The sequence below is a fragment of the Phaseolus vulgaris genome, chromosome 8, assembly GCF_000499845.2.
Source record: "Phaseolus vulgaris cultivar G19833 chromosome 8, P. vulgaris v2.0, whole genome shotgun sequence".
NCBI classification, from domain to species: domain Eukaryota; kingdom Viridiplantae; phylum Streptophyta; class Magnoliopsida; order Fabales; family Fabaceae; genus Phaseolus; species Phaseolus vulgaris.
In genome coordinates, this window is record NC_023752.2 from 13,503,036 (window position 1) to 13,517,111 (window position 14,076).

The 14,076-nt window shown below is 30.9% G+C and overlaps 1 protein-coding gene and 1 non-coding gene across 2 annotated transcripts; both read left to right on the forward strand.

The window, feature by feature from the left end:
- Window positions 1-7,391: 7,391 nt before the first annotated feature.
- TRNAV-CAC (transfer RNA valine (anticodon CAC)) lies at window positions 7,392-7,465 on the forward strand. Its single transcript has one exon. It is a non-coding gene; the product is annotated as a tRNA-Val (tRNA).
- LOC137823386 (PRA1 family protein A1-like) lies at window positions 7,444-12,569 on the forward strand. Its single transcript, XM_068628492.1, has 8 exons — window positions 7,444-7,843; window positions 8,268-8,308; window positions 8,392-8,470; window positions 9,750-9,836; window positions 9,909-9,997; window positions 10,118-10,189; window positions 10,270-10,400; window positions 12,310-12,569. Exons 1-7 carry the CDS (start codon window positions 7,686-7,688, stop codon window positions 10,371-10,373), a joined length of 630 nt encoding a protein of 209 aa, XP_068484593.1. The 5' UTR covers window positions 7,444-7,685; the 3' UTR covers window positions 10,374-10,400; window positions 12,310-12,569.
- The last annotated feature ends 1,507 nt before the right edge of the window (window positions 12,570-14,076 follow it).

Here is a 14,076-nt window from a genome sequence, read left to right on the forward strand (position 1 = left end):
TTTATTATTAATAAAAAATATAAAATAATTTTTAAATTTTTATTTAAATTAACTATCAAAATTTTTAGTTATTAATATTTTAAATTTAAATTAGTCTCTAAAAGACTAATAAAAACTAGTTTAGAATGCAAAGTAACTAGTAATTAATGGTTAGATATCAATTTAAAACTATTATATAAAATATTAATAATAAAAATTGCTTTAAATATTTATAACTTGTATATTTTATAAAATATTTCTAATTTAATTAATATAATAATTAATATTTTGATCTTTATAATTAGTTTTTATTTAATAATTTTTTTATATTGTAATTCTTTTAAATTACAAGTTAATTTAAAAAAATTATTAACAATTATAATGATAGTAAGTCATAGTACTAGAAACATGTCAAGCAACTTATTTTATCTAATGACAAGTGAAACGGTTGTTTAAACAACATATACTGAATTTTTTTTAAAAAAAAATCAATTTAATGACCAAAAGTATTATAATTTTATTTTAGAGATTTATTACAATTTAAACATATTTTTTATTGTGGAGTATAAACTTTAAAAACAAACTTTTATATTATCATAATCTCGCACTTTAATTTGTTTATTTACACTTGAGAAAAAATAATTTATAATGTGGAATGCTTAATAAGAAAGTAATTTAAATAAAGTTTTTATGACAAAATAAATATTGGTAATAGTTGATAAAATTTAGTGTAACTTTAAACAAAATATTTCATTTAGTTTGATTTTATATTAAATTAATGTACGGTTGTTTATTAGGTTCAGTTATTTCATAACTGAATCCAACTCAACTAGATTAGATTGAGGTTTATTTATTATTGGATTAAGCATGACCTAACTCAAACTAACTCACTTTTACATAGATTGGGTGATGAGTTTAATATGGATGACTCGGTATTCATTCTTATACTTGTGTTAATTTGTGTTGTGTTTTTCTTTTCATGTCTTAAATTAATTTGGACAAACTTATTATAATTTAACTTATTGATTTACTTGAAACTTTGAATAAAATTTTGTGAAGATTGTATTATTTTTTAATTCAGCTTTTGAAACTTTTTTTTTTTCAAAATCTTGATTCAATTGATCCTACTAAATCCAACTCAACCCAAGCAGTTCAAAAGTGGGTTGAGTTGATTGAATTTAACATAAAAAAAAAATTACAAAAATCCAACCCAATTCAATGTTTTTTTTTGGTTGCATAATGAGTTTGTCCAAATCATACCCAACCCAACTTGCAAACACCCTATATTAATGTATAATTTAATCCCAAATTAAAAAAATTAATTTTAAATTTTGAAAAAAAATGTTAAATTATATTTATTTTTAAAGAATGAATATTATTCTTAAGACAACATAAAAAAAATTAAAATTAATAACATCCTAAGATTAGATTTTAATTAGTGTTTAAAAAAAAGTTAAATATAAAGCATGGTCACACTTCGTCTCTAAGACAATAGTTTTATTAAAGCAACAAATCAAGTAAGACGAAAATGTTCTGTTTAATAGACAATACAACACTATGTAGTCTTTTCTTAAGTGTAATAAGGTGCACATAAAAAAAAGATGAAATATGCACTAAACATCATATCACACACACAAATTGAGCTAACTTGTACATAAATAAATATCCATATGCTTACTCTATGTGTTGTAGGAAATGTGTGTGTGCCAAAGAGGTTCGTTCAAGATTAAATATAAAGCAAATATCAAAGATCTCTCAAGACAGGAACTAAAGTTGTTTTCTTCATCAACCTATTGACACAAAGAGCCTTTCAACTTTGATCCAACTATTTTCCATGTACGTTATGCTTGGTAAAATAATACTTAGTGGAGTCACGAGTGACTTGGGAAATAATACTCCTTAACGAGATCAACTAGAAGTGACTAGAATTTGAAAGAATATTCATTAAGATAGGAGTGGCCTGAGTCAAGAATACTCAGTTAAGTTAGGAGTGACTTGCATCAAGAATACTAAAGGGGTTGCCTAGAAGGGGCTACACAAAGAATACTCAGTGTAAGTCATGAGTGACTTGTGTCAAGAATACTCGAGGGATTAGCTATGAGTGACTATGAAATAAATAATACTCTATTGTACTTTAATGATTAGTCTACCTAGTTGAAATTGACTTCTTAGTCAATAACTAGATGTAGTATATTATGACATACAAATCAGTATAAATCTTTATGAGTAGTCTCTCCCTACTTTGCATATTTTTATCACCTGCACTAATCAAAGAAGGAGAGTTTTTGTAGAATACAAATCTAAGTTCTTTATCAAAGCATGTTTAAAACTAAGTTTATGATTTTGTCTTTGTATTGTTTGGTCAGACACAAAATATATGACCTGGTCATTTGTTAAAGTAAATAAGAAAATATGTTAATCAAGTTATTTCATTTGGATATGTTCGTTTGATCATAGAATTTCATCAAATGGAACTTGTTGAAACTTATTTATGAAACTATACCTCTTTAAATCCATTTTTTTCAACCAATAATCTTATATCAAACATGCATTAGTTGTGATCCTCATACACAAGAATTGAAATCTAATCATTGATCAGAGTCACTAACAAAATATCGCAGATAAATGATTAAGTGAAATTAACTAGTTGCGTCTGGCAAGATACATCATATGTAAGAGTTATAATTTGATTACTTCACAAACTAAATCATGATTTGCATATCGTTAGTTAAACAATATTTGCGATTTTTTTAAAAAAAATTACTAAATCACAATTCAATCATCCCTTCTTGTGATTTTCCTATTTTCTATAGTTGGTATCGGAGTCAGTCATTAGAGGGTTAAACTCCTAACAATGTTTAGAGGAAAAGATCCAGCACAACAAGACTGAACACAAGTTAAGATAATAACTTTGTCATAATAGTTCTAATCCACTTAACAAGTTTGTGCAAAAATGTCTCTTGAAATTTTAGTTTCTCTCTCATTCATTAAAGAAGGGAACAATACATTCTTTAATGCATGAAGTCCCAAATGTCTTGGATCAAAGTATCCAAAAACATGTTAAAAGGTGAAAATTGCCACAAATGCTTCCATGTTGTCATCCACATCAAAAAGAAAAACCCCAACCGATGCTTCAGTTGTTCATCTTCTATTCATCGAAAGAGCTATTCTTTTAACATTCCTCAAGCTTTCTCCTACATGTTTTTTCCTCTAAAAAAATGTTTGAATCTTTGTGTTGAATCAAGTGTGTTCAAGCTTTGAAGAAACCAAACCCTTTGAAGTTTGATGGAAGGTTGGTTGTGCTTGTTGTTGCTGAGGTGTTTTAGAATAGGATCTGGGGTAGATTATCTGTAAATCCACTCTTGATTGAATCCAAAGCTTAAGCATTCTTAAACCTTTTTATTGAAAGTGTTTTTCAAACTAAGTGAAAAACAACCTGTTGTTTTGTCAAAACAACCGATTGTTTTATACTTAGGTGTTTTTAGAAAGGTTGAAAACTGTTTTTGATGGTTGACTTGCTGTCAAACCAAAACAACCGATTGATTCGAGTATTCAACCGATTGTTTGTTTTGGGACCATAACAGAAAACTGTTTTGTGCTTTGACTGAGCATTAAATGATTTTATAACTGATTACGCTCCAGTTTTAAATGCTTTGACCAGTCTTTGAAAGCAATAAATAGTTTGTTCAGATTATGTAACAAACAAGAATTGAGATTTAATCAAAGAAAAACAGATTTGAGTTTTTCACTGATTTGGCTTTTGAAGAGTTAAAGTTTGCTTAGAGATTGCTTGGATCAAGAGAGTGTGGAATCAAATTTTCATCTTGTATTGATTTCAGATCTTTCTGTAACAAGTGTAATCCTTTTGTACTTTGAAGAAACTCTGTGTGTGAAGCTGAGAAGTGTTGTGTGCTCTTGAGGTTGTCAAGATCAGCATTCTTAGTGGTGTTTGTGCTGAGTCAAAGGAAGTGTGTCTTGAGGGGATCAAGGTCACTTCTTTGGTAGTGTTGTAAGTAATCTAGGGTTGATTGCTTAGTGGATTCCCCAGTGGTTTCTAGGAAGACTAGATGTAGCTCTTGGTTTAAGAGTGAACCAGTATAAACCTGTGTGTACAATCTCTCTATCCCTTGAACTCTTTAATTTCAGTTTATATTTGTGAACTGGTATAAACAACCGATTGTTTCTGCGAAACAACCGATTGTTTTTCTGGTGTTGTGCTAAATTGCTTTGTGTTTTTGGCAAACTGAATTCTGAATCAAGTTTTCTCGAAGTAATTTCATTCTAGACTTAAAAGTTTGCGAAAACCCTCTTTAAACCATTCACCCCCCTCTAGTTTAAAGTCATACATTCTAACACTTTGAAGAATAGTTCTCTCCTTCTTTCTACGAAGACCAATGACCCCTAAGAAAGCTAAGCATGTTGCTCCATTTGTCTTCACCTCAACTGAAGCAATGTTATCATTTTAGAGATATAGTTCATACCCAAAAAGTTCATAAACTTCAACTATTTTGAACGTGTTGGACATCCCTTGGACAAGATCTTTGGTTTTGTAGGATGGGTTTAGTTTCTGACACTGAGAAACTCCTGAAATCATGAAACTTAAATAGTCTAAGGCAGAAAAAGTAGAAGACAATTTTTCTAAAGAAGTGGTCAAGAAGATCTTCAAAGTCTTTGCCTACAACATCCTAGACGTTGCCTACTAAAGGAAGAAGAAGTCATTGTTGAACATAGGCTTTGATGTCTCCAAATCCAAGTGGATTGCTAGAAGACTCTACTGCTGGTTGAGTGTGTGTGTTTTGTGTAGTTTGAATTTGTTAATCCACTTAATGTTATGATCCAAGGTTGCTTGATTCAAGTTCTTTTGAAAAATATATGTTTTCTAAAGAAAGTGGAAAATCAACCTGTTGAAATGTCGATTCAACCGGTTGTTTTACACTTAGTATTTTTTAAAAGAATTTGAAAAGATTGAAATTGGTTGACTTTGCTCTCAAGCCAATTCAAATGATTGTTAAAGTGGTTTAATCTGTTTTAATTGTTTTAAAACTGATTTGGCTATTGCATTAAATGTTTTTAACAACTAATTGGAGTTTAAATAATTTGTTCTACGCTCCTGGTTGTTAGTGATTTAGATTATCTCTTTCAAATCAGTTTTTCCAAGATTGCTTTAAGATTTGGATTCTTTTTAAGAGTGGAATAAGATTGCATTGTATATTTTCTGTTCAATCTGTGATTGTACCAGGTGTTATCATTCCTTTTCTCTCTTGACTATTGTATTTTTGTAAGAATTGTTGTTGTGCAGATCCAGAGGCTATCCTGAGATATGTGGTGGTTTTGCCAAAGGTGGTGTGTTCTTGAAGGGTTTAATATCACCACTTTGGTGTGTGTTGTGTAATCAAGGTGATTGATTGCTTAGTGGAATATTCTAAGGTTTTTTAGGACTGGATGTAACTCTTGATAATGAGTAAACCAGTATAAAAATTTATGTGTTGATCTTTCTATGTTCTGCTTTAGCTTTTAATAACTGCTGATAAAAACAACCGATTGTTTCGCAAAAACAACCAGTTGATTTTCTAGAAACATATTAAAAACAAATTTGTTTTTGGTTGAACTAATTTCTACTTCATTGATTTCTCATTGGCTTTCAATCTACCTTAAACATTTCTGAAAATCTTTCATCCCCCCCCCCCCCCCCCCCCCCTCTTGTTTAAGGCCTACATTTTTAACAGTCATATTCTTCATGTCTTGGGACAACAACTTATCCGAAGAAGAAATAAACACTATTCTTTATGGTCATTCTTGACCCTCAAACAAATCAAATGTTATCACTTAAGACTTTATAAAAAAGATCAAATTGTTTGAATGCTATCACTCGAGGCTTTCTAAAAAACTCAAATTTGTACTTCTTGACAAATAATTTGCATAAGAAATGAAAAACTTAATTTATTAATAACTTATTTTTTAAAACTTCAATTTAAATGATTTTTTAATTAAACCTTAGTTTTTCTACTAAAGAAATCCATTTCTTGACTCAAATTTTGTAAATAGTGCTCACAAACAAAAATAAAGAGTAGAACAAACCAATTATAAAGATTGTAAAATAAAAACACTAAGATGAAGTTTAGGATTTGGAGTCAACTCTTATTTTAATTTACAATATACTTCATTATAAAGAGTCTTAGAATGAGTTTCGCCTAAGATAACCTTTTAAAATTAAATGGATAAACGGATTAGAATAAAAATTATAAGCATTAGAAGGGGAAGAAATTACCTTAGATTGAAAGTAAAAGTGGTAAAGAAATAAGGACTTGATTTTCTCTCTCTCTCATGGGTCAGTGACAATGTGAAAGAGAGAAATGAATTGTTGTTTAAGTAGATTTAGATTACAATGTCAAATCACGATGAATAGAAATTCTTTTAAGAAATTTGTATCTCTCCTTTTATTTGCAATGGTTGCCAATGATTAAATGAGAATTGGACTTATCTCAACTTATATTAGTTGTCATAACAACGAGACAAAATTTTGGTAATTTTATTTTGCAGGGCTTTAGATTTACTCAAATCAAGGTTATTAACAATACTTATATGAAACTAATTTATTTATTTATTTATTTTCAGCATAGATAAATTTCCATCACATATTAATGCATTCAAGTTCTCACTCAATATAATTAAATTTAAATTATATAAAAATAGTAATAAATTGTAACTTAGAAGAAAACCTTAATTTTATAGACTATCATGAAATCATCTATTAAACTTAATAATTGATTTTTCTATACATAATCCTCGTAAAAAACAAGTGTTAAATGTCGAACCAAGGTTTTATATTTATTGTATGTGTTTAACAAGCTCTTATAGGTTTTTATTTACATAGGTTTTATATCATTGTATGTGTTTAAAAAGCTCTTGTAGGTTTTTTTTATTAGATGTAAATCCTTGATAGGAGTTAATGATTGTCATAAAAAAGACAAAGTATGGAAAACAATTGTTAATAGTTACGCGGAGAGATGATAAACAATTAATATTATTTTTAATTATATTATCTTAGTGTTGAGGAAAAAAAAGATAAACATAATACACATAAAGAATAAAAATAATTGTTATTAAGAGTGCGTTTGAAAAAAAAAACTTAATTTTCTCAATTTTAATTGTTTCTTATACAAAATAAGTTGTTCATAAACATGTAAAATATAAGCTTAAAATTAATAACTTTTTTTTCAAATTTATATACACATCATTTTTTTATAATTTTTTTTTTCTATATTAAAACAAAATTATATTAAAATCAAGTTTTAACAAACATACGAAGTAAAAGTTCTTCGGAGTACAACATCTTACAATTTTCATAGCTATTTTTCATTTAAGATATAATTTATATTTACTAGTTGAAAAGCAAATCACATAGTAATGTTGTCTGGGTGGTGTAGTCGGTTATCACGCTAGTCTCACACACTAGAGGTCCCCGGTTCGAACCCGGGCTCAGACAAACGTAATTATCTTTGTTTTTTCCTTTTGTGATAACCCATCAAGGAAGAGAAGTCAAAAAATAAAATCGCAAGCTTCATTTCCATTTCCCCTTTCTTCACTCTTGGCACTTTCCTACTTTCCTTCATCTTCTTTTCTTCCTCCATTCAATTCGTTCCTCACTTCCTTTTCCAACAAACTTTTTCTTCGTTAATCAGAGAAAGTGCGTGTGAGAGAGAATAATGGATTGGGGAAACGTCACCGCTGAGGATCTCGTCGACGCTCTCCGCGAGGTCGATTGGTCGTTGCCGCCGCGCCCACTGTCGGAATTCTTCTCGCGATTTACCGTTCCCAGATCTTCCTCCAAATGGAACAGCCGCCTCAAATGCAATCTCTACTAGTACCGTCCCCTCCTCTTCTCTAACCCGCTCAATTTCATCTTTACCTCACAAAAATTCATGCAATTTCATTGACCTCTTTTTCTTTTGTATTTATTTTCAATTAATCAGATTATCAGCCGAACGAATTTTCCTTTTCCTTTTTGTTTTTTTGTTTTTGCATGTTTTTTTTTTACGATCTTACCTTGTTTTGGCCTTGTTTAGAGGTGTTACGGCTGGTCACGTTATGGATTTATTTTATTCTGTTTTTAGGGTTCCGGGGTGAATTTCGAGTTACGAGGATGCGATGATTAATCATAGGATAGTGTTATGTATATTTGGGGATAACTTGTTATTGACATATTGTGGTTTGGATTATTAGAGTAGAGATATTATGGGTCTGGGAAATGATAGTGATGGTTGTGTTTTTGTTTTTGTTTGCTGCAGCTACCGGACCAACTACTTCCTTTTGATTGTGTCTGTTCTCAGTAAGTGGGCTTCATGGATACTGTTTATTGAAATTATGATTTTTGGGGATGGCTTCTCTCATTATTAGCATTTTGAATTGTAGTATTGGGTTTCCTTCGGAGGCCGCTTGCTATTGTAGCCGCACTTCTTACTGCACTCAGCATTGCTTTTCTGAATGACAGGTATGCTGTGTTAATCGCTATCTTTATATATCGTTGTAGATTATTGGTTTTGAAGTTTATTTGATTTTACAAACATTTTGGTTGTGCTATTTAGGGGGTAGGTTTTATATGACTTTAGAGCTTAATAATGCTTTTGATTCCATTTAAAAAAAATAATAATCTGAACTCCGTGCTTGTGCAAGGATATGCTTCAATTTATGGTTTTTCCTCTTGGCACACTGTTAAACAGAACCTCAATAGCACACCGATAGTTTACTACTATATTGAGTCATTCCACTTACTTCTAGGCTGATATGGTAGTTGTGTTAAGGAAATTCTGAGCTGCCTTTGGTAGAATATTGAATAATACTCTTTGCAGTGTTCATAGTGTTTCTTTATGCAGAATCATGCTTATTAGAAGCATGGAGTAAACTGGTAAAGTTTAAATACGGGGTTTATTTTCTAGATGACATAGCTGGACTTTAATTGCACTCCGAGTACCCATAAGAAATCCTGTCATAAAGCTAACGTGACATGAATTAGTTGTACTTCTAGCTTTCTTTAAGGTTCCTTCATCGCATGATTTGTAATAGCGGGTGAGTGACTTTTATCTTTTTTTACACTGATCAAAGTTGTAGTTTTAGCATATATCTTTGGGAGGCACATTGGATTTTTTTTTTCTTTTCTGTGACATGAACAGAAAAATGAGGTCTTATTCAGCAGGATGGAAAGGTAGGTATATGGTAGGAAAGCAAGAGCTTTTGATCAAATTTGGATTTTAGTGTATGTTCTAGGTCTACTCAAGACAACTATGTCAATATCTTTGTTCTCGACTTGGATATAAAGAAAAAGTTATGTTTTCTAACACTCTACTAATCTTCTATTTAGAGAGGGAGAGTAGCAATGCAAAATTATTTCTGAGGCTGTGATATTTTCATGGTTACCAAAAAGAGAAGAAAAAAAGCTCCGAGGGGTTATAACTTATAACAGCTGTTGAGTACAATGAACTACTGTAATAATCGAGTTTGACTTTAGATATTTTATTATACTCAGATGATGGCCTATTAGCCAATTATCTCCCCCCTTAATATTTACCTTAGGATAATTTGTAAAATATTTTAAATTTTTTTACCTTTAAACCTGTAGAAGTCTGAGAAAGTTTGAACTGTGAAATCTTCATTCATTCAGCCCCAGTATACTGTTATGGAAGGAAGTGCTTATTATTATAATAATAATATATATATATATATATATATATATATATATTTCTCACGTCAATGTAATTGGTATTTTTTTACAGCTTTGCAGGTACCTTTAGTGAGAAGGTAACAAGAACAGTTAGGCAATTTTCACCACATTTAGCTGCCAAAATGAGACCTCCTCTCACGTAAGCATATTTGGTTGTTATCCCTTTTTACTTTAGAAGTTTATGCATGTTTATCAATTATTTGAATTCCAGGCCTGTAATTCGTGGACGTCCTTCAGCCAAGAGAGCAATTTATATATGTGGTCGGCCGCGATGGGTGTTTGTCTTGCTATTTTCTTCTGGTAAATGAAGTCTTTGAAATGGGGATTCTTTCAATCATTAGTAATGTGGGATGTGCTGTCAATCCTTGCTATCAATCTGATATTTTGGACTCTAATGATTCTTTCCCCCTTTTTCTGCAGCAAGTTTCATCCTTTGGTTTGTTTCTGCTGGTCTTCTGACTGTTTTATGGGCTCTTGCTATTGGTCTTCTTGGTAAATTTCATACTGAGAATTTTAAATATTTTTTGCAATTGTGAAATTTGCTCAGGTTTATTTTCTCTTGCTATTTTCAGCTACCATCCTACATGCAAGCTTTAGAACACCGAACTTGAAAGCTCGTCTAAACACATTCCGTGAAGAATTCCGTGCAGTATGGCGCAATTATAGTGAACTGTAGCTTACATAAAATTTGTTGGTCCTTGATGTAAGTGCTTTTTTCTGCCTGAGCATTTGTCCATATTAATATGCTTAATGATTTTATGTTTATGCAAAAAACATGTAAAATACAACTGTACATTGAAGTGATTGAGAAATAGATCTGTATAGGTGTTAGGTTGAAAGTGTAGCCTCTTAAGTCACATATTTTCCATTATCACGTGATTTCAGACATGATAAATAAATGTTATTCTCGCTGTATATGTGCTATCAAAAGATAGGTCTAACAAACATGATACATATTGGAAGTTAAACGTTGGTCTTTTTATAGACCTGGCAGTGAGATTCATAGAATCATAGTAATAATTGCAGCATAAATACGAAAGGACTAAAAGATAGATTAGGGGATTAATTCCCATAAAACATTATGGCAATGGTTATGCAACCAGACAGATTCTGCCAATTGAGCTAGTTATGGGATGAGTTGGAGGAGAGAGATGAGAAAATAATAGAATGAGTGGATGGGTGGTATGGGGAAGGCTTGGGGGATCATAAGGTAGGAAAGATTTAAGGTAGTTAGAGGACTGAGCCTATTCTATAGCTGGTGAGGTTCTAGGGTGTGCATTACAGAGTCTCCTTTGTTTTTCTTTGCATTCTTAGGATTTTTGAGATGCAGTTGACCTTCCAGTTATTTCTTTTAACATTGTTGGATACATAGGGATGATTTATGTAATGGTTTCAGTTCTTTATATTTTATTTTACATATTATTTTTTATTTTGTACATCTTCAAAGGCTTGCAAAACAAGCTCTCTTTACTTCATAAAATTCAGAACAGTGTCTGAACTGGACATGAATTCCTTTTGTTGGCAAATATAAGGATTCATTTTGTAGTCCCTATAAATATACAGATGATCACTTTTAGTGCCTCAGTGAAATAATATCCTTTTAGCCTCGATGAAAAATATGTCAGATGTGGTCCTTGTCATTCACAGAAAATTGTTTCTTTTTGGCTCCTTGATATGAAAATAGTAACCACACCTGACATGTTTACATAAATGAGGGGCCAAAAGGAGGCAGGGCAATTTTATTTTCAGGACTGAAGAAAACGAACATTGTTAAGGGACTAACAACATATTTTATCTTAAATATCTTCTCTCTCTGTCAGATGTTACTATCACTTTTCTTCCACTAAGGCTTGGGTCTATTTAGACGAACTTCTCTTTAAGCTCCCTTATAGAAGGGAAAAATAAGAAAAAAAGTTGAATTAGCTTCTCCATAAGCTACAATTAGTTTATGCATAAGCTAATCTGTAGAATTTTTCGCATAGTTTCTCTAATTTTTTATTTTTAATTTGTGCTAAGCTAGTTTTAGTCTATGGAGAAGTCAAATTCATCTTCCCCCCCCTCCCCCGGTCTTGTGGAGAACCTCGTCTAAACAGACCCTTGGTAAATGAAACAAGTAATAAACTACCTCATGATCCCCAGAGATATGTACACTGAAGTTGTACTCAATGTCTGATTGTCTAACCTTTGGTATTTCATTTCAATAGTTCTATTGTCTTTAACTTATGTCCAGTCGCTAAGGAGTTTTTCCCCCCTTATTGGGGGCTGGAACAGGGGTCAGATGTCATAAATATGATGACACTTGGCTTACTAATCTGATAATGTGTTAACATGGGGAAGTTTATATGTCTTTTGGCTATATTTAAGATTTCTTCAGGTTCAGGCTTAAGAAACTTATCCAGTTACTGATTTAGATCCATGTTCCGCTTTACTTCAAATGCCTTGCCCCTTTTGCAGTGTCAACTTTTGTAGTATAATTGTGATGTCTTCTATTGTGCACCTTATTTTTTGAAATACCAGCATTCTAACTTCATGGTTTTGACATATTTGCATGTTATGTAGTGTTTTGTAACGCTGACACTGATTACAGAACTGATGTGACATAAATGTTGTAGGTGTTGCTGCTTTATGAAGTATTTTCCTTTAATTGGAATGGAACATTCTATAGAAAGCTGCCAACCATTGGAACTACCAGCAGATTGTAAATTTTCAGGAATCTTGTTTTGTAAAGTACACTGTTTACGTTGTTTATTATGTCTAGCGGAAGCATTGGAATATTGATACAAGCTGTAACCTAGAGAGTGTCATCATTCTAGTTGTCAAAATTCTTAATTGCTCTAGACATTGGTGACATAAGATACGTCAGTTTCTTTTATGTTTCTTTCATTTTGATATTGTTGTGATTCTGATTAAGGTAGCAAAAATGGTTGCTTGCATTGTATGATGCATGCTTCTGAAGCACTTTATTTTAGTACGTAGTGGATGAGTAAAGCTTCAGTTCTTGCATCACATTCAAATAAAAAAAAAACACACAAGTTATTAAAATTATTTTGATTCTTGAAACTTGAGTAATACTAATAAGATGTTGATACTAAAATATAAAAAAAGGAATAATTTTAGGAATTTAAACAAAATTCTATAGTTTCTTAGAAACTTAATTGAGTTTTTATACTTGCTATTTTGTAAATATGGTCGGAGTATTGATCAGATATCCAGTGTTTTGTTTTCTGGGCAATAGTATGGGGATCTGATTTGATCCTTTCATCAAAATTACAAGGCATCCTACATCCAACCTTTTTTAACCTCCATCATACACACTTTTAAATTTTCAAAAATGCCCTACATTGGGTGCATAATTTATTCCAGTTTTTACATAATTTCCAGAATCTCTTAACAATGAATAAGAAAGCAGTAAAACACCCGAAGATTTATACTAATTTACTCAAAATTGAGCTATATCTAGTTTTATCTTACACTAAGATGGATTTCACTAAATCAAAAAGTATATTTCACTAAATCAAAAGTATCTTTTACAAAAGATTTGTCAAGAAAAGCTATTCAACCTTACCAGAGTTACAAGCACACACTGAAAAAACTATTACAGCAATGTTTATGCTTCAAGAAAACCTATCTTGGAAGTAAGCTAACACAACTAAGCTAACACAACTTTACAAAATAGAATAAGTATGAAACAAATACACTTTATTGACATAATCAGGGACCTCCAAACTGCAGCACCTTTATGAAAATCTCAAGCTAATGATGAAATAACAGCACAAAGAACTCACAAAGTTTCAAGAACTCTCCAAAAACCAAACTCCCTCATCTCCAGCTTTTGTTAATAAGAATGAATATATTCAAGGACGCTTTACTCATAAATTCAAAATAGAAACATATTTAAAAAATAATTTTGAATTTATTAAGAAAACAACTGATTGAAAACTAAAATATCATGCTGATAATTCTGAAATAAATTAAGTAGAATCAAAACAAAATTTTAAGAAGTTTGAAAATAGAATTTGGAAACAAAACAAACTTTAAAACAACTTTTAGAAGAAAATACATCAGGAAACTTTTAATCAATTGTTTCTTCAAATAACCAATTGAAAAAGTTGTAGAGTATGTAACACAAAAACTTTAACCTGTTGAAAAAACTTTTAATAGGTTGAAAAATCTGAGTAGTTAAAATTCAGTTTAACTCCTTTTTAAAAGACTTTGTGCTTTCACTCTTCATCATAGGCTTTAAGATAAGAGATATTTATGATGCACCAAGTCTCCTTTTCAAGGCTTTTGGCTTCATCAAACATATATAGTTGGAGTAGTTTGAGATATCCAACAAAGCAGGGATGGAAGCTTGGAAGAATGAATGTATTTTATGTAAG